General features: G+C 43.6%; 1 protein-coding gene across 7 annotated transcripts; it reads right to left on the bottom strand.

Moving 5' to 3' along the window:
• Window positions 1-492: 492 nt before the first annotated feature.
• Window positions 493-21,584, bottom strand: LOC145505052 (uncharacterized). Of its 7 annotated transcripts, XM_081486760.1 has the most exons (7): window positions 21,352-21,584; window positions 19,740-19,867; window positions 10,574-10,691; window positions 10,280-10,428; window positions 8,253-8,453; window positions 7,679-7,782; window positions 3,454-4,848 (listed from the first exon to the last, which is right to left on the bottom strand). In XM_081486760.1, exons 4-7 carry the CDS (start codon window positions 10,307-10,309, stop codon window positions 4,833-4,835), a joined length of 351 nt encoding a protein of 116 aa, XP_081342886.1. In that variant the 5' UTR covers window positions 10,310-10,428; window positions 10,574-10,691; window positions 19,740-19,867; window positions 21,352-21,584; the 3' UTR covers window positions 3,454-4,832. The 7 variants fall into 7 exon arrangements, 2 of the variants coding, with proteins under 2 accessions (XP_081342886.1, XP_081342887.1); XM_081486761.1 differs by lacking the exon at window positions 10,280-10,428 and having other exon boundaries at window positions 21,352-21,581; XR_014052779.1 differs by lacking the exons at window positions 10,280-10,428; window positions 10,574-10,691 and having other exon boundaries at window positions 493-4,848; window positions 7,561-7,782; window positions 21,352-21,565.
• Window positions 21,585-25,454: the final 3,870 nt, after the last annotated feature.

Raw genomic sequence — 25,454 nt, forward strand, 5'->3', positions numbered from 1 at the left:
CTACAAGGGAGCACTGAGATGCAGTTAGAGAGGCATCTTGAGAGGTGGGACTCCAGGTAATTAGTGGAGATGGCCAGAGGTTCACATAAGCTGGGAAGAGGGAAGAAAATCCTTTGTGGATGGGGACAGAGTGAGCAAAGACATGAGAATATGAATATATTCATTCACCATTATTATTGTTACATCAAGTTACATAGAGTCAAATAAATTTCCTTTTTCTAGGTGTACAGTTCTAGGAGTTTTAATACATGTACATATTTATATAATCACCATCATAACCAGAACACAGAATAGCTCATCACCTCAAAAACACCCTTGTGCCCCTTTGTGGTCAAACCTTCCTCCCACCCCTAACCCCTGAAAACCACTTCTCTGTCATTGCACTTTGGCTTTTTTCCAGAATGTCATATAAATTGAATCATATAGTAGATAACCTTTTGAGACTGTCTTCTTTTACGTAGCATATTCCTTTGACATTCATCACTGTTGTTATTTGTTGTTATTGATTGCTGACTAGTATCCCACTGTATGGATGGGTCACATTTTGTTTATCCAATCCATATGATTTCCTATTTTTGGTAACTATGAATAGAGCTGCTATAAAACTTACGTACAGGGCTTTGTGTGAAGATGTTTTTATTTCTCCACAGTAAATACTTAGGAATGGGGCTGCTGGATCATTGATAAGTGTAGGTTTAACTTTATAAGATGCAGACTGTTTTGTGAGGTGGCTGTGATGTTTTGCATTTACACCAGCAATGAATGAAAGTTCTAGTTCACCCATATCCTCATCAACACTTGGTTTTGTTGTTCGTTTAAAGAACAAACTTTATCCATGTACTGTGGTCTGAATGTTTCTTTCTCCCCTACTCTCTGAATAAATTCATTCGTTGAAATACTAATGATGGTGATGTATTAGTAGGTACATGAATCCAAATGAAAGTGGTAGTTTGCTCAGTCATGTCTGACTCTGTGACCTCATGGACTGTAGCCCGCCAGTCACCACTGTCCATGGGATTTTCCCAGCAAGAATACTGGAGTGGGTTGCCATTTCCTTCTCCAGGGTATCTTCCTGACCCAGGGATCGAACCCAAGTCTCTCACATCGCAGGCAGATTCTTTACCACCTGAGCCACCAGGGAAGCTACCAGGGAATCCTAATGAGCGTGGTGGTATTAGTAGGTAGAGACCTTCGGAGGTGATTAGGCCATGTGGCAGCTCATCCCAATCCCCAAGAAGGGCAATATTAAAGAATGTTCAAACCACTGGACTATTGCACTCATCTCCCATGCTAGTAAGGTTATGCTCAAAGTCCTTCAAGCTAGGCTTCAGCATTACATGAATCGAGAATTTCCAGATGTTCAAGCTGGGTTTACAAAAGGAAGAGGAACCAGACATCAAACTGCCAACACTCACTGGATCATAGAGAAAGCAAGGGAATTCCAGGAAAACATCTACCTCTGTTTCACTGACTATGCTAAAACCTTTGACTATATGTCAAAGTCATAGCACACAACACACTGCAGAAAACTCTTAAAGAGATGGGAATACCAGACCATCTTGCCTGTCTCCTGAGAAACCTATATGCAGGTCAAGAAGTCACAGTTAGAATCCTGTATGGAACAACTGACTGGTTCAGGGTTGAGAAAGGTGTATGACAAGGCTGTTCATTGTCACCCTGTTTGTTTAAATACTATGCACAGCACATCATGCGAAATGCTGGACTGGATGAGTTAAAAGCTGGAAAAAAAATCTTTCCTACAAGATTGCTGGGAGAAATATCAACAACCTCAGATACGCATATGATACCATTCTAACAGAAGACAGCAAAGAGGTACTAAAGAGCCTCTTGATGAGGGTGAAGGAGGAGAGTGAAAAAGCTGGCTTAAAACTCAGTATTAAAAAAAACTAAGATCATGGCATCCAGTCCCACCACTTCATGGCAAATAGAAGGGGAAAAGGTGGAAGCAGTGATTTCCTCTTCTTGGGCTCAAAATCACTGCAGATGGTGACTGCAGCCATGAAAGTAGATGATTGCTTCTTGGCAGGAAAGCTATGACAAACCTAGACAGTGTGTTAAAAAGAAAAGACATCACTTTGCGACAAAGGTCCGTATAGTCAAGGCTGTGGTCTTTTGAGTAGTCATGTACCGATGTGAGAGCTGGATCATAAAGAAGACAGCAGAGTGCCAAAGGATTGATATTTTCGAACTATGGTGCTAGAGAAGACTCTTGAGAGTCCCTTGGACAACACAGAGATCAAACCAGTAAATCTTAAAAGGAAATCAACCCTAAATACTCATTGGAAGGACTGATGCTAAAGCTGAAGCTCCAATATTTTTGCTACCTGATGCAAACAGCTGACTCGTTGGAAACGACCCTGATGCTGGGAAAGGTTGAAGGCAGAAGGAGAAGAGGGTGACAGAGGATGAGACAGTTGGATGGCATCACCGATTCAATGGACATGAACTTGGGCAAACTCTGGGAGATGGTGAGGGACGGGGAAGCCTGGCATGCTGCAGTCCATGGAGTCGCAAAGAGTCTGACACGCCTGGTGACTGAACAACAACAACAAAAAGAGACACCATATGGCTTATTTGTCATGTGTAAAATTGGAGCCATATGACTCCTTGACCCGGAATTAGAAGGAGCTTCACATTCATCCAGTGCATGGTCTAGATTTCAGGCTGCATTTGAGTCCAGGCTAGGAAATATTGGAGAAAAAAATTTATAAAAAACTCATCACTAGTTTGGTATCACTTGAAGTTCTGTTTCTTTTGCTACTATTTGCTTTCAGAGTCCTCAGAGGGCTTCCCCCTGCTTTCTCTCCACAGAGTTTTGAGTTGCTTTCAAAGGGAATAAAACTGTGGAGGGTGACTTGACTCCATCTTGACTAGAGCCAGAAAACACTCGTTCACTTTTTATTTGCTAATTCTTTCACTCATTCCCATGCATTCATTCATTCACTTATTCTTCATTTGTTAATTCTTTTATTCATTATTACTCATTTGCTTAGCAATTATATATTTTAATCAGTATATCTGCTTTGAGCAGTTACTATTAATTAGATGCTATGTTAGTTGCTCCGGATACAGACATGACTGCAGATTCACACAGACATGAAATATAGTTTCTGTCTCCAAATAATCTTAGGCTAGAGAAAAAGGAGATTAATTACCAGATAAACATAAATATGAGCTTCCCTTTGTGGCTCAGCTGGTAAAGAATCTGCCTGCAATGCGGGAGACCTGGGTTTGATCCCTGGGTTGGGAAGATCCTCTGGAGAAGGGAAAGGCTACCCACTCTAGTATTCTTGCCTAGAGAATCCCCATGGACAGAGGAGTCTGGTGGGCTACAGTCCATGGGGTCGCAAAGAGTTGGACACGACTGAGCAACTTTCACTTTCACACACAAATAGAGGGGAATGATGCTGTGATACGGTGGGAGCAGTCAACTGTGGAATACTGTATTCTATGCTTTATTTAAGCAATCCCTTAAATGAAGAGATTCATAGAAAGGCAGCCTGGCTTTGGGAAGTTGTTTCTTGAAGGTGGGTGAGTTTTGGGTAAGAAGGCACTTCACCTTGAAAGGACAGCATGGGTATAAAGCATGGGATTGAGAAGTCAAGGGAGCATGTTTGAAGAAAGGATGTCTCTCATCTTTGACCCTGGCACTCCTAGGTTTTCAGGACAGGGGTGTGGCTGAAAATAATCGTAGAGCAAACCATAGGACTCCTCTGAGATACTCCTTGAGTTTAGAAAATTGGTATTTGGTGGTCTCGCCTATTCTTACCCGTCCTGGTGGGTTCCATCTGCTTGGTATTCTATCACTTGAAAAAATGTACTCTTCACTCCAAGGAACCTGTATAGCCTGTGAGAGGGCCCACCTGTCATCTGTAAAGAGCAGGGAAGCAGCAGAGCCTGCCTCTGCATCTGCATCTAGAAAATGCATGTGTGTGTTTGTATGGTGGGGGTGGGCGGGGGGGGGAGCATGTAACCTGACTCCTACTGATGTTCAGATCCAATCCACGGGGTGCCAAGTCCTGAGGTCATCTTCAATGACCTTCCATCTCCTCCTTCTCTCCTGAATTCCACCCCCTGGGAACTCAGAAACCCCCTGTTTATTCCCTGATATATGCAGTACCTGCATCCTATCTGGCGTTTTTCCTATATTTGCTCATTTATTCAATCATCCACGCACTCATTCATACATTAATGGATGTATCCAAGTGTATTCCATTCACACTCTACGCCAGACCCTGTGTGACTATCCCTTCCTGTGGATATCTTGTTCTGCCTTCTTTACTATTCCCATTCCTTTGCTAACTCTCTGACCATTTTTTCCTGTCTCTTCTGGTGGATTCCCTTTCTTGGTCCACTTTACAAGTGTGGGTGCCTCACCTTAGACCTTTTCTGTGGCCTGCCCCATCCTCCTCTGGCCCTCCTGTCCTCACGGCCGAGGCAGCTGTGCAGCCCAGTGCTGAGATGGGGGCGGGGAGCTCACAAGGGTTTTACTCGGTCACTGAGCCTAGCTTCTAGTGCTTCAGTTCTAATAGCTGTGACTTCTGTCTCATTTCTGAGACCCTCATGGGATGTCTAGTTACAGTAGTTTCTTCTGCTCATGTTCCCTATCTCCGAGTCGCTCGCTTGAAAATGTGTTGGGTCCTCTCTGCTCTCAGCCTCTTGTCTCCTCCCACAACTGGAGCTCCTTCACCTGCAGACTCAACAGCAGGACCAGCCTCTGATCTTGCATCACAGAATGAAGCCTCCCTGAATCTGGTCCATTCTTCACTGCATGATTGGATGGAGAGGAAGGTATGAAGTCAGGATCAGATTCATCCATCTTCCAATCTAAAGTTGCAGAAGAGAAATTGTTTAACTCTCAGATGTCAACTTCCTAGTTGTAGGGGCTTGCCTAATGGTCCATTGGTTAAGAATCCACCTTCCAATGCAGGGGACATGGGTTCAATCCCTATGTCAGGGAACTAAGATCCTACATGCTGCAGGGCAACTAAGCACATGTACCACAACTAGAGAGAAGCCTGCAGGCTGCAGCTACTGAGCTTGCGTGCCTGGATCCTGCACTCCACAACTAGAGAGCCCAAGGGCTGCAACTAGAGAAGCCCAAGGGTCACTATCAAGAGCCGACACACTGCAATGAAGACCCAGAGCAGCCAAAAGAAAAATAAAAATCTAATTGTAAAACTGATTGTGAGAAAAATTCTTATGTTCTACCTTGTTCATAAACACTGTCTTTGTTTAGCTGTTAAGCAATCACAGACTTTTGGGGGGTGGGAGTTGAAGTCTTGATCTACACTGATTGTGGTAGTAATTCCTTGATTGCTTTAGGAAAGGGCATGGGATGAAATTCTGGTCAAAAAGGCATGAGTCAATGTCTGTTGGGGATTTTGGGAAAGGATTCCTTCAATAGAAAAAGCCTCAGGGGAGGTGCACACTCACCCTCTGCCTCCCAATGCTGCCCCTCGTATGATGCCTGGAGTTATGATAGCCACTGCATGAGGCTGCACAGTGCAGACTGTAAGCACAAGCCCAGGAGGAAGACAACAAGGTGGAAAGATGGAAAAACCTAGTTATGGATGCCACTGTTAAGCCACTTAATTGAGCAACCCAGAAACTGTGCTTCCTCTGGTCTTCTTGTTATGCAAGATAAATTTTCTTTCACTTACATCATTTTTAGTTGAGTTTGCTCCTCCTCACAGCCCCAGATATGCTGATATGGGCCTTATAATGCCTATTTCACAAAGTCCAAGTGAAAGACTTTCTGCTTATCCTTTAGAGCTCAGCTCAAATGTCACCTCCTCAAGGAAGCCTCCCCTGATTGCTCATGTTAGGTCATATCATCTTGCCGAGCATCAGTCACTAGCATCATATAACTTTCCTTTTCTTTCATTGCACTTGTCACAGTTCACCTACTTGATTGTTTACACTCTCCTTCACTGACCTCTGGGCTCTGTAAAGGCCCTCTAGGCAGTGTTTCTTCTGCTGACCTTTGTGTCTCCTATGGCTACTAGCATAGTGCCTGACAGCTAATCAACCCTCAATAAATTTGTGTTGAATGAAAGAAGGAATTAATACATAAACATATGTAGAAAAGAGCTGGCACTGGCAGCAAAGTCTACCTTCATGCCCTTTCTGAGACTGAAAAGTTGATCAACTCTCTTCTTATTTTTCATCTTGACAAATGACTTTGTACCCTACCATTGGCTGATAGATTTCAAAACAGTTTTAAATTTACTTTGAAATGCACCATTATTTCATCCCCTCAGGAGCAGGTGCTACTTATTCCTCCCTACCCCCTCTCTCTACTGTTCTTTTAGCATTCATGACAGCTAAGCAAACCCCTTCTTTGATTTTTCTTCTTCTGCAGGCTGTAGGAGACTGATCAGTCATTACCTGTGAATAATGACCAGGGAGGTTGCCAAGCCAGGCAGGAGTCTAGCTTCCTCATCTCTGAGCACTCAGCTCTTAGATGGTGAAATGAAGGGAGTTTTGTCACCAACTCCAATCTGCTGGGATGTCCAAAGAGCTGCCTTTCAGTATATGAAAATGGCCATGGGGTCTGTGATTGCAGGGAGATATGAGGATTTGGGGAAAAAGTGCTGGAACAGTCTTGTCATTCTTCAGGAGTATTGTGGGGAAACAAGCCAGCATATCATGGTGATTTATTTTTATGAAGCATTAGTTTGCCTTGGAAGGTGAAGGTATGGGAGTTTGGAGAGTCAGGGCTTGTGAGAAGCAGAGCTTATCCTCAGGTTTCTGTTATTCATAGACAAGGAACAATGGCCTCAATAACAGCAGTAATAACAGCAGTCTTCCAGAGGAGACTGGAAATGGAGTTGGCAGCAAGTACACACGCTCTGTAATCCAGCATTTCTCAAAAGATGTTTCTCAGATCATAAGTCCTCCAAATGCTCTTTGCTCAAGGAACTCATGGTTAAACTGGAAAACATAGTATACACTTCACTCAGTAAATACAGAGGTCCATGCAAAATAAAGAAAATCTGATCCACTTTGTTTAACCCAGAGTTCTGGCGCTTATTTTACCAAGGAAACACTTATTTTTTGGTTACTAATATTAATGAATCCCAGAAGGAAGACATTTTGCAAAATGTCAATATGAGCAAAGGTGGTTACTAGATATTTTCATACAACAAACATTTACTGAGTGACTCATTCATTCATTCATGTAATCATTCATTTATTTGAGGAAGGTCTATTGAGAGAATACTCTGCATAATGGGCTAGGAGCAAAGGATGTAGATTTGATCATTGCCTGCCTAAAGCTATAGTCTAGTGGCAAGACAAAAATAACACATTTCACAACTGGCTGTGTAATTAAAACTGTGATGAGTGCTACAAAAGAGAAGCATGGAGTGCATATAAATTCATACAACAGAATAAGGAAGGTGGTTTGAGAGGCAATCTGAGAATCCATGGACCAACCAACCATCCTGGTTTGCCCAGGAGTAGGAGTGTTCTGTGATGGGTTACTTTAGCAGTGAAAATTGGGACAATGTCAGGCAAACCAGGATGTTTGGTCACCTTAGCAGAACGTGACGAGTTTCTATATGACGATCTTACTGTAGCAGACAGAACTCTGGTGGGGGTGGAGAGCTGTCTTCTGGAGCTTCTTCACCACCTTGGGCTTGCATTTCCCTACCTGAGGAATGAAGAAGGTGGTAGCTCTTCTGTCCTCTCACAGGTCATTGGAATGGCAAGTGGAGGGATTGCTGGAGAAGACCTTTGCCAGGTGTAACAGGCGTCCTAAGTGCAAAGAATTACAACTCCTTCAGGGGAACTGTGGAGAAGGCAAAGGCAACCCACTCCAGTACTCTTGCCTGGAAAATCCCATGGACGGAGGAGCCTGGTAGGCTGCAGTCCATGGGGTCACTAAGAGTCGGACACGACTGAGCAGGTTCACTTTCACTTTTCACTTTCATGCATTGGAGAAGGAAATGGCAACCCACTCCAGTGTTCTTGCCTGGAGAATCCCAGGGACGGGGGAGTCTGGTGGGCTGCCATCTATGGGGTCGCACAGAGTCGGACACGACTGAGGCGACTTAGCAGCAGCAGCAGCAGGGGAACTGTAATTCATCACTCCCTGAAGGAAAGTCCCCATTCCTCCAGGAAAGATTTTTCTGAGAGCATCAATAGCCATACAGTCGGGTTTCTAAATCCAACAGCAAGGAATACGTTCCACAGCCGCAAGACCAGAAGTGCACGCGCAAGCTCACCACAGGGAAGGTACATCTCGGAGTGGGAAACCATCCAGATGTTGTAGGGAAACCCTTTCCGCAGACTGTAGAGGGGCCAGAGCCCAGTGGCACTGGGCAGGGCCAGGTGAGGGCAGTGTCTGGTCTCTGCAGCCTGAAGAACAATCTTGCACGTTGTTCTTGGGAGATTCTCATCACCTGCTGAGGTTTCAAGGTCTTCATCTATAAAGCAGAAATAATGATGTTCGTGATATCGTCAGAATGTAATGAATTTACCATGCACAAAAAATTGTGTTTACATATACATTAAACCTCACAAAAGTAGATTTTAATAATATTATTACCTTTCATGTTATCAATATAAAAAAAAATGGGTTTAGGGAGGTGAAGAGATTTGTCAAAAGTAGGCTTACCAACTATCCAGGTTTACCTGGGACTGTTCTGATTTTAGCACTACAAGTCCAGTGTTACTGGAAACCCTCAGTCCCAGGCAGCTTGGAATGGTTGGCCATGGTAGAAGGTCACACACTTAGTAAGTGGTCACACACTTCGAGGAAGAGAATTATTTGTTAAACTGTGAACAAAAATTATAACAACAAAAACTACTGATATAATTCTATTCTATTAAATAATAATATAATAATGATATAGGGATAATAAGTATTAAATCAACTTCTAGTTCAATATTAACCAAGTGCTTCTAGTCTTTTAAGAAGATCCTTTATTTTAATAATGATCAGCAGACATTTGTGTTACTCTGCAGTATTTGTAGTTTTCTTCCTTCTGGGCCCAGAACCTTTGATGTTTGGCATGACCAAAGGGCTTGTTTTCACCAATGGCATGTGATTGGAAGTGAGAGGCTTCAATTCAGGGCAGAAGCAGGTATGAATCAGCGTACAGTTCTCCATCTTCCCTGCAGGGGGTGCTGGTGGTGCCTCTCCCAGATCCCTTTTGCTGGCTGGTGCCCTCACCTCCCAGCTGCTGTGAGAGCTGGACAGAGCTCAGCGCTGTCCTTGCTCAGCTGGGCTAAGAGGAGCAAGTCTGGAGCCAGACCACCCAGTTCAAGCCCAAGTCAGCCAGGAATGATCCTGGATACTTACTTCTCTGAGGCTTGGTATTGTTATCTCTAAAGGGAGACTCCCTATCTCATAGTACAGATGCGAGGATTAAATGAGTCATACATGCATGGCTCTTACAGTAGTTTGGCAGATGAAAGTGCTCTGGTTGGCTATTTTTATTTCTCCTGCTTTACTCTGCCTCTAGGGTAGTATGACAGCCCACACCAATGGTGCTGATGCTGTCACAGAAGGTGAGTTTTTAAAAAATATGGTAACTCTGGTGTATTCAACTGACGGTATTTTAAGTGATCATGTCTTAGATTTCATTTTTTTTTTTCTTTTTTAAACTGAAGTATAGTTGATTTATGCTTCTCTGGTGGCTCAGTGGGTAAAGAATCCACCTGCATTGCAGGAGGCCTGGGTTCAATCCCTGGGTTGGGAAGATCCCCTGGAGGAGGGCGTGGCAACCTACTCAAGTATTCTTGAATTCTCCAGTATTCATCCCATTCCAGTATTCTCCAGTATCTTGAGAATCCCCATGGACAGAGGAGCCTGGCAGGCTGCAGTCCCGGGGTTGCAAAGAGTCGAACAGGACTGGGTGACTAAGCACACACATAGTTGATTTACAATATTGTGTCAGTTTCAGATGTACAGTGTGTGTGTGTGTGTGTGTATATATATATATATATATATATATACACATATATTCTTTTCCAGATTTGTTTCTCTTACAGGTTATTATAAATTATTGAGTATAGTGCCCTGTGCTATACAGTAGGTCTTTGTTATCTATTTTATATATAGTAGTGAATATGTATTAATCCCAATCTTTTAATTTATTCTTACCTCCATTCCCCTTCCCCTTTGATAATTGTAAGTTTGTTTCCTATGTCTGTGAGTTTCTATTTTGGAAATAAGTTCATTTGTGCCTTTTTAAAAAATATTCCACATAGATATCATATGATATTTGTCTTTCTCTGTTTGACTTACTTCACTTAGTATGATAATATCTAGTTTCATCCATGTTGCTGCAAATGAATGGCATTACTTCATTTTTCATGACTGAATAATATTCCAGTGTATGTATGTACCACACCTTCTTTATCCATTCATCTGTTGACAGACATTTAGGCTGCCTCCTAAAGAAGATAGTTTTGAGTAACAAATGAGGAAACCAAATCCTGAGGTATTTAATAGTTTGTTCAATGTCACATGGGTCTTTAATATTAGGGTTGGATTAAAAGCCAATATGGGGGAATGATAATAACACTAACCAGCACTTACCATTTGCCAAGACCTGCATTATCCCATTTAATCTTCACAATAACGTCTGGAAATTTTTATAACCCTGATTTTGTAGGTGTTGAAATAGAGGCAGGAGAGGTGAAATAAAGTTTCACGACTGGAAAGTGGTAGCAGGAATCAGAAGAAAATAGAAATGAGATATTTTGAGATGAACTATTATTTAGCAACAAGTAATCATTATAATTACTATGTTTAAACAATGAAAAGTGTTGGTTATTAAGGCTTTTTTTTAGAAGAGAAAACACGTTTGTTCATTTATTTACAGAGTGTTTAACATGACATCTCCTATTCTATACCTTGTCTTCTAAAAAATGAACTCTTCACTTCAGAATGACTTTAAAGAAAGCTTGCAAAGATAGTACAGCAAGTTCCCACATACACTTCACCTTGTGTTGTTATTTAGTTGCTAAGTCATGTCCAACTCTTTTGTGACTCCATGGACTGTAGCCCCCAGGCTTCTCTGTCCATGGAATCTCCCAGCCAAGAATATTGAAGTGGGTTGCCATTTTCTTCTCCAGGGGATCTTCCCAACCCAGGGGTCAAACCTGTGTCTCCTGCATTGGCAGGTGGGTTCTTTACCACTGAGGCACCTGGTAAGTGCATCCCTCACCTAGATCTCCCTAATCTTAGCATCTTACTTTACTGTGGTACATTTGTCAAAACTACTGGAACATTACCATTAACTAAACTCCAGACTTTTTTTTTCAGATTTCATCAGTTTTTCCACTAATGTTACTTGTTTATTTTAGGAGCCAATCCAGGGCTTACTGAATTTTAAGTGAAGAAAAGCCTTAGAAAAGATGAGAAAGCTTGTTTGCTAATGAAATAAAGATTAGGTATTAGGGAAGTAGAATTATAGGTGATTTCTTTCTGTGTTCAAAACTGTAGCACTCTTGTTACATGAACTACGTGGGAAATGCTATTACAGGAAGCTTCCTGGTTTCAGGACATTTGGAATTGTTGAGCACAAACTAGGTTACGATTTGGAGCAGTCCTTAAATTATTTACTGGCCTCATGGGGTACCAATCCCAAAGAAAGGCAATACCAAAGAATGCTGAAACTACTGTACAATTGCGCTCGTCTCACACGCTAGTAAAGTAATGCTTAAAATTCTCCAAGCCAGGCTTCAGCAATATGTGAACCGTGAACTTCCAGATGTTCAAGCTGGTTTTAGAAAAGGCAGAGGAACCAGAGATCAAATTGCCAACATCTGCTGGATCATCGAAAAAGCAAGAAAGTTCCAGAAAAACATCCACTTCTGCTTTATTGACTTTGCCAAAGCCTTTGACTGTGTGGGTCACAATAAATTGTGGAAAATTCTGAAAGAGATGGGAATACCAGACCACCTGACCTGCCTCTTGACAAATCTGTATGCAGGTCAGGAAGCAACAGTTAGAACTGGACATGGAACAACAGACTGGTTCCAAATTGGGAAAGGAGTATGTCAAGGTTGTATATTGTCACCCTGCTTATTTAACTTATATGCAGAGTGCATCATGAGAAATGCTGGACTGGAAGAAACACAAGCTGGAATCAAGATTACTGGGAGAAATATCAATAACCTCAGATATGCAGATGACACCACCCTTATGGCAGAAAGCAAAGAAGAACTAAAGAGCCTCTTGATGAAAGTGAAAGAGGAGAGTGAAAAAGTTGGCTTAAAGTTCAACATTCAGAAAACTAAGATCATGGCATCCGGTCCCATCACTTCATGGCAGATAGATAGGAAAACAGTGGAAACAGTGGCTGACTTTATTTTGGGGGGCTCCAAAATCACTGCAGATGGTGACTGCAGCCATGAAATTAAAAGATGCTAGCTCCTTGGAAGAAAAGCTATGACCAACCTAGACAACATATTAAAAAGCAGAGACATTACTTTGCTGACAAAGGTCTGTCTGGTCAAAGCTATGGTTTTTCCAGTAGTCATGTATGGATGTGAGAGTTGGACCATAAAGAAAGCTGAGTGCCGAATAATTGATGCTTTTGAACTGTGGTGTTGGAGAAGACTCTTGAGAGTCCCTTGGACTGCAAGAAGATCCAACCAGTCCATCCTAAAGGAGATTAGTCCTGAGTGTTCATTGGAAGGACTGATGTTGAAGTTGAAACTCCAATACTTTGGCCACTTTATGCGAAGAGCTGACTCATTTGAGAAGACCCTGATGCTGGGAAAGATTGAGGGCAGGAGGAGAAGGGGATGACAGAGGATGAGATGGTTGGAAGGCATCACCGACTCAATGGACATGAGTTTGAGTAAACTCCCAGAGTTGGAGATGGACAGGGAGGCCTGGCGTGCTGCGGCCCATGGGGTCGCAAAGAGTCAGACATGACTGAGCAACTGAACTGAACTGAACTGAACTGGGGTAATACAGAAGAAGCATGTATGTGTGTGTTGCGGGAGTGGGAGGCGATGGAGATCTGAGCCACCACCATTGTCATGAGGAGGGGACAGGAAGAGAGAGGGGCTGGGTGTATTTAATGTCTACCTTGTGGGTCCCTAACTAGTGACTAGTAAATCTAGGAGAATGAGTCCAAAGGTTTTTGGGTTTTTTAGCTTGAGCTTCTGTAATTCTTTGAATAAAAGTACATTAAGTATCTACAGTATGCCAGATATCTTTGTTGGCTTCTTTACCTATGCTATTTCCTGTAATCCTCAAAATAAGATGTTCTTACAGATCAAAAGAGTGAGGTCAGAGATGTTAAGTGACTTGCCCAAGGCCACACAGCTTGTTAGTGGCAGAGTAAGGATTAGAACTAGGTCTATAGGACACTATAGGTCTTTTATGCTCCAAATTGTACTTGTTTGACACCCTCTCAAAAAAGCCTCTCTGGACTTGGGTCTCAAAGGAGGATCCTTCTGTTCTGATGGGCATTTGCATAAGGCCTGAAGGGATACCAAGGTAAGGAGATGGAAGCTTCAGAAGGTCCAGTGGGATTGTGTGTGTGAATGTTGTCAGTGGGTTGCTGGGTGGAAACCATTGCCTGAAAAAGATTTCCCCCTCTCCTTCCTCTCTTCCTCAGTTGAGTAATAATAAGGACTCTTGTGTCAGCTCTCAGTTAAAACTAGCATTTTGGAGTTTTGGGAGTGGGGCCAGCACTGGCATGAACAAGCAGGGCTCAGTCAGCCTCTAGATCCATCCAGGGGTTCCCCTGGGACTGGCCAAGTTGAGTTTCCTGGGCCAGATGCTTGGGAAACCTCCAACTTGGCTTTGGGGGTATACACACATGTGTGCTCACACACACACATCAAAACAAAATAAATAAAGTGGAATAAAAAAAGCTGGAGGCACCCCAGCATGCCCTATTTACAAACTGCTTTAGCTCCTTCTGGGTTGTATTTGATTTTCTCCTTCTCTGAGAAATGGGGAGACATCAGAATGACATATGTGCCAAGGAGAGGACTCCCGACCATCCTTCAGCCTCCCTCAGCCCCCGTGGTCCCTTTTGTATGACAGGATGCCCTCAATTACTCTCTCTGGGGGGGTCCCGTCAGAAGAAGATGGAGCCAACCATCTGTTACTGACTCCAGTGAGCAATTTAATTTTCTCTTGTTCCCAATGAGGAGGATTTTGTAGGAACATAAATTACCAACAGTGCTGGTTAATCAGGAACTTTCTGTCTGAAGGGGCGGAGATGATCAGGCTGGAGACACCCACTGACCTGTCCTCACCATTAGGGAACCCTACACTTTGGTGAAAAAGCCATATGAGAGGAGCAAAGACTGTCACACAGGAGACTTGTGCAGAGATCATCCAATCTGACACCCTTTATAAATGAGGAAATCGAGGCTAGAGAGGGGAAATGATCTGTCTAGTAGGCAGCACAAAGTTAGGGCTTGAACTAAAGAACCACAGTCTCAAACTCAACTTTTTCAGGAAAATGCATGATAAAATGAATAACAACTTCTTGCCCTTGGATTTAATCTCTAAAGGCAGGACCAAAGAACAATAATCATGGTGCTGGCAACCACAAATGCTACACTTTATGTGACCAACAATCTAGGAGCAGCAGTTTAGTGTGGAGTTAATAGAATGAGCTCTGGAACCAGGTTGCCTGGGTTCAGATTCAGTTCTGTTACTTATTAGCTATGTGACCTCGGCAGGTTACTTAGCCTCTGGGACCTATAGCAGACATTGTCAGTTTTTGGTGCCTATCTCCTCACATCCCCTTTGTATTCCCACTCATTCCAACCCAACTTTCCATGGCCTGCATCTGCATCTTTGTTGGAGAGCTATCCTTGGCCCTCCAAAACTCAGTTTATCAATGTACACTGAAGGCCAAGTCTTCTGGGGGCAGCCTTTAACCAATGACCGACAGATATGGGGATATAATTACCCAACTCCCTTGCTTATTGTCTGGGATAATCTCCACACAGGTGTTTTGCACAATTCCTTAGAATTCTCTGCAGGATTAAGGTCTATGCACACACCATAGCAGCTGGCTTAATAATGTACCTGTTGTTGGTATGTTCCTTTCCTCTGCTGTTATCATGTTCTTTGCACCTCTCGTAAACTTGTTGTATTGTTGTTTAGTTACTAAGTTGTGTTCAACTCTTTGCGACCTCATGGACTATAGCCTATCAGGCTCCTCTGTCCACGGGATTTCCCGGGCAAGAATACTGGAATGGATTGCCATGCCCTCTTCCAGGGGATCTTCCCAACCCAGGGATCAAATCCGAGTCTCTTGCCTTGTCAGGTGGGTTCTTTACCCCTGAGCCATCAAGGAAGCCTCTCTCCATAAACTGTTTGCACTCAAATCTTTGTCTCAATCTGCATCTGGTTTGTTCATTCAAACTAAGACAATGCCTCAGCTTTCTCATCTATAAAATGGGGTTAATGATAATTTCTATATCAAAGAGTTGTTGTTAGGGTTACATGGGCTAAAAATGCAAAGAACGGTGTCTGACCCTTGGTGAAAATTCAACAGATAGCTGTGTGGCTGATACATACTTATCTCATTAATTCCATGCTGTACACACCATTACTCCCATTATACAAATAGGATCATTCAAGCTTATAGAGGTTAAGCAATTTTCCCAAAGCCATGCAGCCTAATAAGGAGTAATATCCTGATCCTAACACAAATCCATATTTGAAATTCCTTCCATTTTTTTTTTTTTTTTTTTTTTTTTTGCCTCTTCTAGGAGGTTTTCCTTGATACTCCCAATCTGGGTCAGATCAAGGGTCCTTCCTCTTAAGTTTCCACTAGTTCCTCTCACAGTGCCTGCCCCAGTGTATTAAAATGGTCTGCTAGCTGGTCTGAATTTCTGCCTCAGCTTGGAGACCCTTTGGGCCTGTGACCTTCTCTCAAGCATCTCTGTAAACTCAGCATCTAGCCTGGTGCCCTGCACATAGGATGCTAGTGAGAGCTGAATAAGGGCAGCAGCGAACAAAGCAAGGAACTACCCTCCCCCAACTCCCGTCTGCATCCACCCCTCAACCTCCGAAGTTGACCCCAGGGTGTAGGTTTGTGTGTGGGTCTCACAGTCTTCAGATTTCAGCTGGGAGCATCTGGGGTATTCTCCCAGGAAATCCTCTTCTCCTTCCACTCCTGCTGCCCCGTGGCTATGTAAAAAACATGGTTGACAGCCCTCTTGGGGGTTTCCAAAATTTCATCAAGGTGTCTAGTCCTCTCTAAAATCTTGTCAGGAAGACAACGATCTCACGTGGTACCACACAGAGCTAAGTGAGAATCTAATCCCAAGAATCGTCCCATTGTGGGGGCAAGCTGGAGCCACAGGAGCTTTCGAGGATTGGTAAGGCGTATGAGAAAAAGCAGGCAGAAAATGAAACGTGTGTCATCATGACCAGGATGAGGTCCAGTGGAAAAGGAGAAGACCAAAAAGAGGCCAGGAATGCAGAGATCTTGGGATGACAGTGATATGAGTATCATGCCCACCTCTTTTTAATGCCTGTGCTATGTGTTGACCTTAACATGTTACTTAAGAGTCCAGGTGCTGGAGCTACCCTGGTGGCTCAGTGGTAAAGAATTTGCCTGCCAATACAGGAGACACAGATTCGATCCCTGGACTGGGAAGATCCCACACGCTGAGTAACAACTAAGGCCAGGCACTACAACTACTGAGCCTGTGCTCCAGAGCCCAGAAACCATGACTGAAGCCTGAACACCTAGATAGAGCCTGTGCTCCGCCACAGGAGAGGCCACCACAGTGAGAAGCTTGAGCACTGCAACTAGAGAGTAGCCCCTACTAGCCACAACTAGAGAAAAGCTCTCACAGCAATGAGAACACAGCATAGCCAACACAAGTAAAAAAAAAAAAAAAAAAAAAAATATATATATATATATATATATATATATATATATATATAAAGTCCAGGTTCTGGAGTCAATGTCCCGAGTGTGAATCCTGCTTTCGAGATGTGTGATCTTCTTGGGTGAATTATTTAGTCTTTTTGTGTCACACTTGTCTTATTTACAAAATAGGGATAATATGTACCTTCCTCATGGGATTGTCATAAATTACAAGGCATGTGAAATGCTTGGGACAGTGGCCTGACACATAGTGAGGAGGTAGGCAATTTTTCATTTTGACTAGGCACTGAACAAAACTTTAAGGAGAAACAAGTGGACAATATTAGTTCTCAGGAAGCTTAGGATCTAGGGGTGAGGTCACTAAACTTTTTTGATTACTTGCCCCATCAGTAATAAAATGTTTGAGCAGGTTCCCCCAATAAATTCATTCTTTAAAGGGAGCTGAATGATAAAAGTAAGAAGAGGATGCTGGAGGAGCACAGAAAAGTGGCATCTAGTCCAACCCTGGTTGGGGGCATTGAGTGTGACTGATGAAGGTCAGGGAAGACTTCCTGGAGGAGGCAATTCTTGAAGTGAGTCTTGAAGGATCCATCAGAGTTAACTGAGTAGGAAAGTAGAAGAGGCAGAGGGAAGACCTAAGCCAAAGCTGACAAATGGGCTGTGAAAGAGCTGTCTGAACAATGGTGAAAAGTCTGGGGTCTACAGTACTGAGTTGGGGAGTAGGGAAGAGCTACTCTGCTGCTTAGGGCTTTCCAGGTGGCGCTAGTGGTAAAGATGTGGTGGTGGTTTAGTCGCTAAGTCGTGTCTGACTCTTGCGACCCCATGGGCTGTAGCCTGCCAGGCTCCTCTGTCCATGGGATTCTCCAGGCAAGAATACTGGAGTAGGTTGCCATTTCCTTCTGAGGGAATCTTCCCTACCCAGGAATCAAACCCGGGTTTCCTGCATTGCAGGCAGATTCTTTACCGACTGAGCTACACCCACCCGCAAACGCAGGAGACATAGAAGACCTGGGTTGTGTCCCCGGGTTGGGAAGATCCCCTGGAGGAGGGCATGGCAACACACTCCAGTATTCTTGCCTGGAGAATTCCATGGACAGAAGAGCCTGGTGGGCTATAGTCCATAGGATTGCAAAGAGTCAGACACGACTGAGCAACTTAGCAGGCACATACACATTCTGCTGCCTAAAAAGCCTCCAGTGGTGGCCCAGTGTTCTTGGGATGTAGGCCAGGATTATATACAGATTCATGAACGTTCATGCCCTGGCCTTCCACTCCTAATTCCACCTCCTGCCACCTTCCCAGCCTCCTTCTTCTTCAGCCACAATGGCTGTCTCAGTCTGGCTCTCCCCACAGTGGTTTCTGAGCCAGAGTCACATGCAGATGGTTTCTTCTCTGAGTCTTCCAGGAGGAACCCTTCAGGAAGCAGGGGGAAAAGATAGGGAACAGGAAGAAGCCAAGTAATTTCAGTTACACAGACTGCTCCTGATCCCACAAGAAGTGTTAGAGTATAGTATAATTTATACCTCAGAGTTTGTTTAGTTTGCTTTTTAATTGAGGTATGATAACCTCAGATATACAGATGATATTGCCCTTATGGCAGAAAGAAAGGAGGAATTAAAGAACCTCTTGGTGAAGGTGAAAGAGGAGATTGAAAAAGCTGGCTTAAAACTCAGTATTCAAAAAACAAAGATCATGGCATCTGGTCCTGTCACTTCATGGCAAATAGATGGAGAAACACAGGAAACAGTGACAGACTTTCTTTTCTTGGGTTCCAAAATCACTGTGGATGGTGACTGTAGCCATGAAATTAAAAGGCACTTACTGCTTGGAAGAAAAGCTATGACAAACCTAGACAGCATATTAAAAAGCAGAGACATTACTTTGCTAACAAAGGTCCATTTAGTCAAAGCTATAGTTTTTCCAGTAGTCGTGTACGGATGTGAAAGTTGGACAATAAAAAAGGCTGAGCTGAAGAATTGATGCTTTTGAACTGTGATGTTAGAAAAAACTCTTGAGAGTCCCTTGGACTGCAAGGAGATCAAACCAGTCAATCCTAAAGGAAATAAGTCCTGAATATTCAATGGAAGGACTGATGTGAAGCTGAAGCTCCAATCCTTTGGCCACCTGATGAGAAGAGCTGACTCACTGGAAAAGACCCTGATGCTGGGGAAGATTGAAGGCAGGAGGAGAAGGCGACAACAGAGGACAAGATGGTTGGATGGCATCGCTGACTCAATGGACATGAGTTTGAGCAAACTCCGGGAGACGGTGAAGAACAGGGAAGTCTGGTGTGCTGCAGTCCATGGGGTTGCAAAGAGTCAGACATGACTAAGTGACTGAACAACTACAGGTGCTGTACAATATAATGTAATTAACAGGTATACAATATAGTGATGCACAATTTTTAAAGGTTATGCTCCATTTATTATAAAATATTGACTATATTCCCCATGTTGGACAATATATCCTCATAGGTCGTTTTGTACATAATAGTTTGTACCTCTTACTCCCCTACCTCTTTACTGCCACCCTCTTCCCTCTCCCCAGTGGTAACCACTATGTCTGGGAGTCTGTTTTTTTTTTGGTGATAGTTATGATCACTAGAGTTTGTCTAGATTTGGTTCTTCCACCCTGGTCAGATGTTGGTATTGGGCACCTAAAAGAGAATGTAGACTTTCAGGCACACTGGCTCTCCACACAGGTGAGGTGTCTCCAGCCACAGGTATAAGGTAAGCTACTAGTAGCAAATCACATAGAAACAGAAGAGATCCCAGAGCATGCGGCAGGGGGAGGACCAACAGTGTCCATGACACTGGCCTATATTTGGTGTCTTGAATGCTTCAGCTCCCTCCTTCTATCCAAGGTCATTCATACCTGCTGCTTCACTGCTGGGATCCCTCTCTTCTCTACTTCATCTTGCTAAATCTTTTTGTCCTTTAGGCTACAGCTAGATGCCATTCCTTGGAGAAGCAGTCTGACCCTCAAGACCAGCTTGGTGGAATCTAAAAAATACAACAAACTAGTGAAAATAAGAGACTGGCAGAGAATAAACTAGTGGCTTCCCAGGTAGCTCAAAGGGTAAAGAATCTGCCTGCAATGCAGGAGACCTGGGTTTGATCCCTGGGTTGGGAAGATCCCCTGGAGAAGGACGTGGCAACCCACCCAAGTATTCTTACCTGGGGAATCTCATGGACAGAGGAGCCAGGTGGGCTACAGTCCATGGAATCGCAAAGAGTTGGACATGACTGAGCAAGTAACACTTTCACTTTCAAACTAGTGGCTACCGGTGGTGGGGGAGAGGGGCCATATGAGAGTAAGGGAGTGGGAGGTTCAAACTATTGGGTGTAAGATAGGCTCAAGAATATATTGTATAACACAGGGAATATTGCCAATATTTTAAATGGAAAGTAACCTTTAAAATTGTGTTAAAATTCTTTTGTTCCTATTTTATAGTTTTTATTGGCGTATAGTTGATTAATAATGTTGTGTTAGTTTCAGGTGACCTGGATTTGATCCCTTAGTTGGAAAGATCCCCTGGAGAAGGAAATGGCAGCCCACTCCAGTATTCTTGCCTGGAGAATCCCATGGACAGAGGAGCCTGACAGTCTATAGTCCATGGGATCACAAGAGTTGGACAAGGCTTAGTGACTAAACCACCACTAAACCAGTTTCAGGTGTACAGCAAAGTGATTCAGTTATACATATATATGTGTCTATTCTTTTTCAAATTCTTTCCCCATCTAGGTTATTGCAAAGAATTGAGCCAAGTTCTCTGTGCTATGCAGTAGGTCTTTGTTACATTTTTTTTTTTTCAGATTTTAACATTAATTTTTATTTATTTTTCACTGAAATAGCTGCACTTTCCTCACTTTTCTATTTAGGTATTTTACTTTTCCTTGTTAATATATTTGTATGGGTTTTTGTTTGTTTTTTGCTTTTTTAATTGGGGGATAATTACTTTACAATGTTGTGTTAGTTTCTGCTGTACAACAATGAAAAAAATTTTCAAAAGATTGGGTTGGACCCACCAATTGTTCATCCTCAACACACCTTACATTTCCCTTCCCAGCACTTCATAGGAAATTGTCATTAACTATGTATTAGGCAACTCTGTCATTTGCAGGCAAAGAGAAAACAATTCAAACTGGTTAAAGCAAAAATTGAGAAATGACTTCTGTATCCAGAAAGGGTGTGGGGTGTGACTCCAGAATGGCAGGACAGACTCACTACAGCCACCAGGGTCTCAAGACTTGGACTTGAGGACTTCACACAGCCAGGCTCTTCTTTCTGCTCATCTCTAAACTCTTTATTTCTTCTTGGCTTCCTCTTCTGCTACTGCAGATGGTAGGGAATATGGTCCCTGATATCTGCATGTCCACATCCTCATAACTATTGGGAAACACACCAGTTGACCAGCTTGAATCAAATGCCCACCCCTAGAATTATCACCAGAGAAGGCAATGGAACCCCACTGCAGTACTCTTGCCTGGAAAATCCCATGGATGGAGGAGCCTGGTGGGCTGCAGTCCCCGGGGTCGCTAAGAGTCAGACACGACTGAGCGACTTCACTTTCACTTTTCCCTTTCATGCACTGGAGAAGGAAATGACAGCCCACTCCAGTGTTCTTGCCTGGAGAATCCCAGGGACGGCGGAGCCTGGTGGGCTGCCATCTATGGGGTCGCACAGAGTCGCACACGACTGAAGTGACTTAGCAGCAGCAGCAGCAGAATTATCACACCACAGAGGGCATGGAGACAGGCCACTGTGATTGGCCAGGCCCTGGTCATGTGCTCACTCAGCCCAGTGGAATACAGGGCACTGCCACTGATAGGTTCCTCAGAGTCACGTGACTTGAAGGCGTGGTGCCACGCCTCAAAGGGAGTGTGGGGGAGGGGCAGGGGACGAATCGGTTTCTTCTTTTATGTTCTATCTCCCACAAATACTTATGGATGCTACCTACTCTGTGTCAGTCACTGTTCTGGGTAATGAGAGACAGGAAAGTAAGCAAATATTTTCCTGCTTACACTAGAAGCTTCTATTGTAATGAGGGAAGACAGAAAATAAGCACATTAATAATCATAAATATGTCAGGTGATGAAGTGTGTTCTGGAGAAAAACAAAGCAGGGTACAGAGGACAAGGCATGACTGAGGGACCTACATCTACAGGGTGGGAAGAGACAGCAGCTTGAAAGATGGCTCTGGCAGGGGCCAGATGGTGAAGAGTCTGAATTGTTCTGAGGAGTATGAATCAAGTCCTCACACCAGGTCTGGTTGTCTGCCTGCCTGTCTGCCTGCTTTTCCACTTTTTCTTAAAATGTAGTATTTAAACTGTATGTATCAGAATGCCAAGTGGGGGCAGGGTAATTGTTAAAATGCAGGTTCCCAGGCTCTCTTTAAACTCACAGATTCAGAATCTCTGGGGTTAGACCTAAAACTGTATGTTTAACAAACTCTCTGGTGATTCTTATGCACTTTCAAGTTTGGAAACTACTATCCAGAGCAGTAGAGAGACAAGAGGACTCTGAACAGGGAAAGAAGTTGATCTTCTTTGTGTTTTAGAAAGCTCTGGAGACTCCATGGAGGATGGGCTGGAGACCCAGGGACTGGGCAGTTGTGGAGGTCCCAGAAACAGAGAGAGAACCTGGAGCTGGGTATGAAGAGACAGTTTACGTAGATGGACAGGAATTGGTGCCTGGTAAGGTGTGGGGATGAAGGAGAGAGAATAGTTCAAAGGCTTCTTGTGCTCTGACTTAGGTGCTGGTGGCTGGGGGAGGGAGTGATGCACGGAGAGGTGTAGGGGGTGGGAAGTGGGTTGGGGTGTCAGTGGGTGGTTGGGGTGGGGTAGGACCATTTACTCAGGAACAGTGAACTCTGGACATCACGGACATTACCTTTCTTTCTTTAAATGCTCTATCTCCAAGAGTAATTTTAGAGTCACATGTTATAATGGTATCATTTGATTATTCAGTAATTAATAAAAAATTCTTAATTGTTTCTTTTCCTCCTTATCTTCCTAGTGTTTCTACTTTTTTGAATTTCTGGACCTTTTCTTGAGAGAAGTTGGTATACTTCTTGACTTTCTAATTCCTGTCTCTGGTATAATTCAGTGCTGAGAGGAGACCATTAAGAAGAATCCAGCTTCATCCTTGTGACATGGAACTGAGAGCTGGTGAATGATACAGAGCAGCTGAGAGACTCGACAGATTAAGAATATGGTGGTCTGAGTTTCTGTTGTTCCAACTGGGAATCTTAGGCTACTCTTTTAGGGAGATGGTTCCATTCTCTCACACCTGTATAGAATCCCATGGGATAAAGAATAATATTCCATTATCTCCCTTTATTCATCCCACAAACTCCATTGGGTGTGCCTCGGTATAACTAGCTAATGGTTTGACATGAGGATTACATGAGACAGTGCTGGTAAAATTCTTGGCAATTAGTGTAATTTTCTCAATGGAATACCTGGGCAGGTATTACTAGGCCCATTTTACTTGTTCAGAGCAGTGAAGTGACTTGCCTGAGATCTCACAACCAAGATGAAGATCTGACTTCAAATCCTGACCAAATTTAAATTTTGTGCGTCAGATCTAAATTTTGTGCATTTTTCTCCACCGGAAAGCCAAGTGTCAAGACCTCAGTTAAACAGGCTGGAGTTGGGAGTGGCTTCTATGCCAGGGAGAAAGACCATGCTAGTTTGAGAAGCAGAGGCAGCTGTCTGATTCTCTCCCCCGTAGCGGCCTTGCCCAGGCCACAGACTACAGATCCATGCTTGTCAGGGACCAAATCTAATTCCCACTGATACTTGTTCAATAGCTCAGCTGTCCTAAGGTTAGCTGTCTTATAAATGATAGAAGAGATTAACAGAGTTAGGCCCGAGGCATCAATAATGAAGATACTTCACCCAATGACAGGACACAGTGTTGAGGTCAGAGAAGACACGGGAATGGTGGCAGGAAAGGAAAACATTATCTCTCTCCTTGAGGAGAAGGCTGATGGGGAGGAGGGCCAGGATTAAAGAGGTTAAGGGGCTCAGCAGGAGGGAAATCCAGGCAGAAAGGATGATAGAGCAAAGGAAAATAGGCTCTCAGGAATGACCTCACTCATTCTCATGGCTTTGTGGAGGCAGAAGCTTAGCTCACTGTTGGATACAATGATGGGGTGGTGTCTGTGAGGCATCCAGTGGAGGAGTCCAGTGAGTTCCCACGTGGCACATGGGTCACTGCTCCCCCTGGGAGGCGTGGCAAAGAGCTGTACTGGTGTGGTATTTAATATCATACGAGTGGTAGTTCAAGTCAGAGGATAAAAGTGGTCACTGACAGCTTAGAGTGTGAGAAAAGAACAAGAAATTAGTGAGGATGGAATGCCAGCATTTAGTGCACAGGGAAAGGATGATCCAGTCAGAGAGACAGAGACAGAAAAGTTAAAATCAGTATAAGAAAAAGTTCTACCAGAACTCGGTGAAGACGAGCCCTGAAGGAGGAAGATGACATTTCCAGATATAGGGAGAGAAAACAGGGAGAAAGAGAAAACACAAACCAACACTGACTTCTCTCTCCTTCTGCCGAGCAGTCTTCCATCAAGAGCCCCATCTGAAGCCAAGGGTCCCAAGTGATGCAGTCTGCAGGGTCGGGCTCTCAAAGATGTAAGAGCTTGTGGTCATGTGTTATTGCCTATATTCTGGAGGTGAGAGTTTCTGAAAGGTAGGAGTGCTCATAAGACAGTGTTGACTGAAGCTGAGGATTCTTCGCTGGAAGTCTTTGATGATCTGAGATCATGAAGTTTCAGTGGCTTATTCAAAGCCCAAGCTAGATTGCTAGGTGGGGAGAAAGTAGGCACTGTGAAATTAGATTATTTTTAAAGAAGTTTGAGAAAGGGGTGAGTGGGTTCAGTTCAGTTCAGTTCAGTCACTCAGTCATGTCCAACTCTGCAACCCCATGGACTGCAGCACACCAGGCTTCCCTGTCCATCACCAACTCCCAAAGCTTGCTCAAACTCATGTCCATCGAGTCGGTCATGCCATCCAACCATCTCATCCTGTCGTCCCCTTCTCCTCCTGCCCTCAATCTTTCCCAGCATCAGGGTCTTTTCCAACGAGTCAGTTCTTTGCATCAGGTGGCCAAAGCATTGGAGCTTCAGCTTTAGCATCAGTCCTTCCAATGTATATTCAAGACTTATTTCCTTTAGGATGGACTGTTTGGATCTCCTTTCAGTCCAAGGGACTCTCAAGAGTCTTGTCCAACACCACAGTTCAAAAGCATCAATTATTCGGCACTCAGGTTTCCTTATGGTCCAACTCTCACATCCATACATGACTACTGGAAAAACCATAGCTTTGACCAGACAGACCTTTGTCAGCAAAGTAATGTCTCTGCCTTTTACTTCTCTGTCTAGGTTGGTCATAGCTTTTCTTCCAAGGAGCAAGTGTCTTTTAATTTCATGGCTGCAATCACCATCTGCAGTGATTTTGGAACCCAAGAAGAGAAAATCTGTCACTGTTTCCATTGTTTCCCCATCTATTTGCCATGAAGTAATGGGACCAGATGCCACAATCTTAGGTTTTTTGAATGTTGAGTTTTAAGCCAGCTTTT

The sequence above is a fragment of the Giraffa tippelskirchi genome, chromosome 5 (genome assembly GCF_054371585.1).
Source record: "Giraffa tippelskirchi isolate mGirTip1 chromosome 5, T2T-mGirTip1v1.2.pri, whole genome shotgun sequence".
NCBI classification, from domain to species: Eukaryota; Metazoa; Chordata; class Mammalia; order Artiodactyla; family Giraffidae; genus Giraffa; species Giraffa tippelskirchi.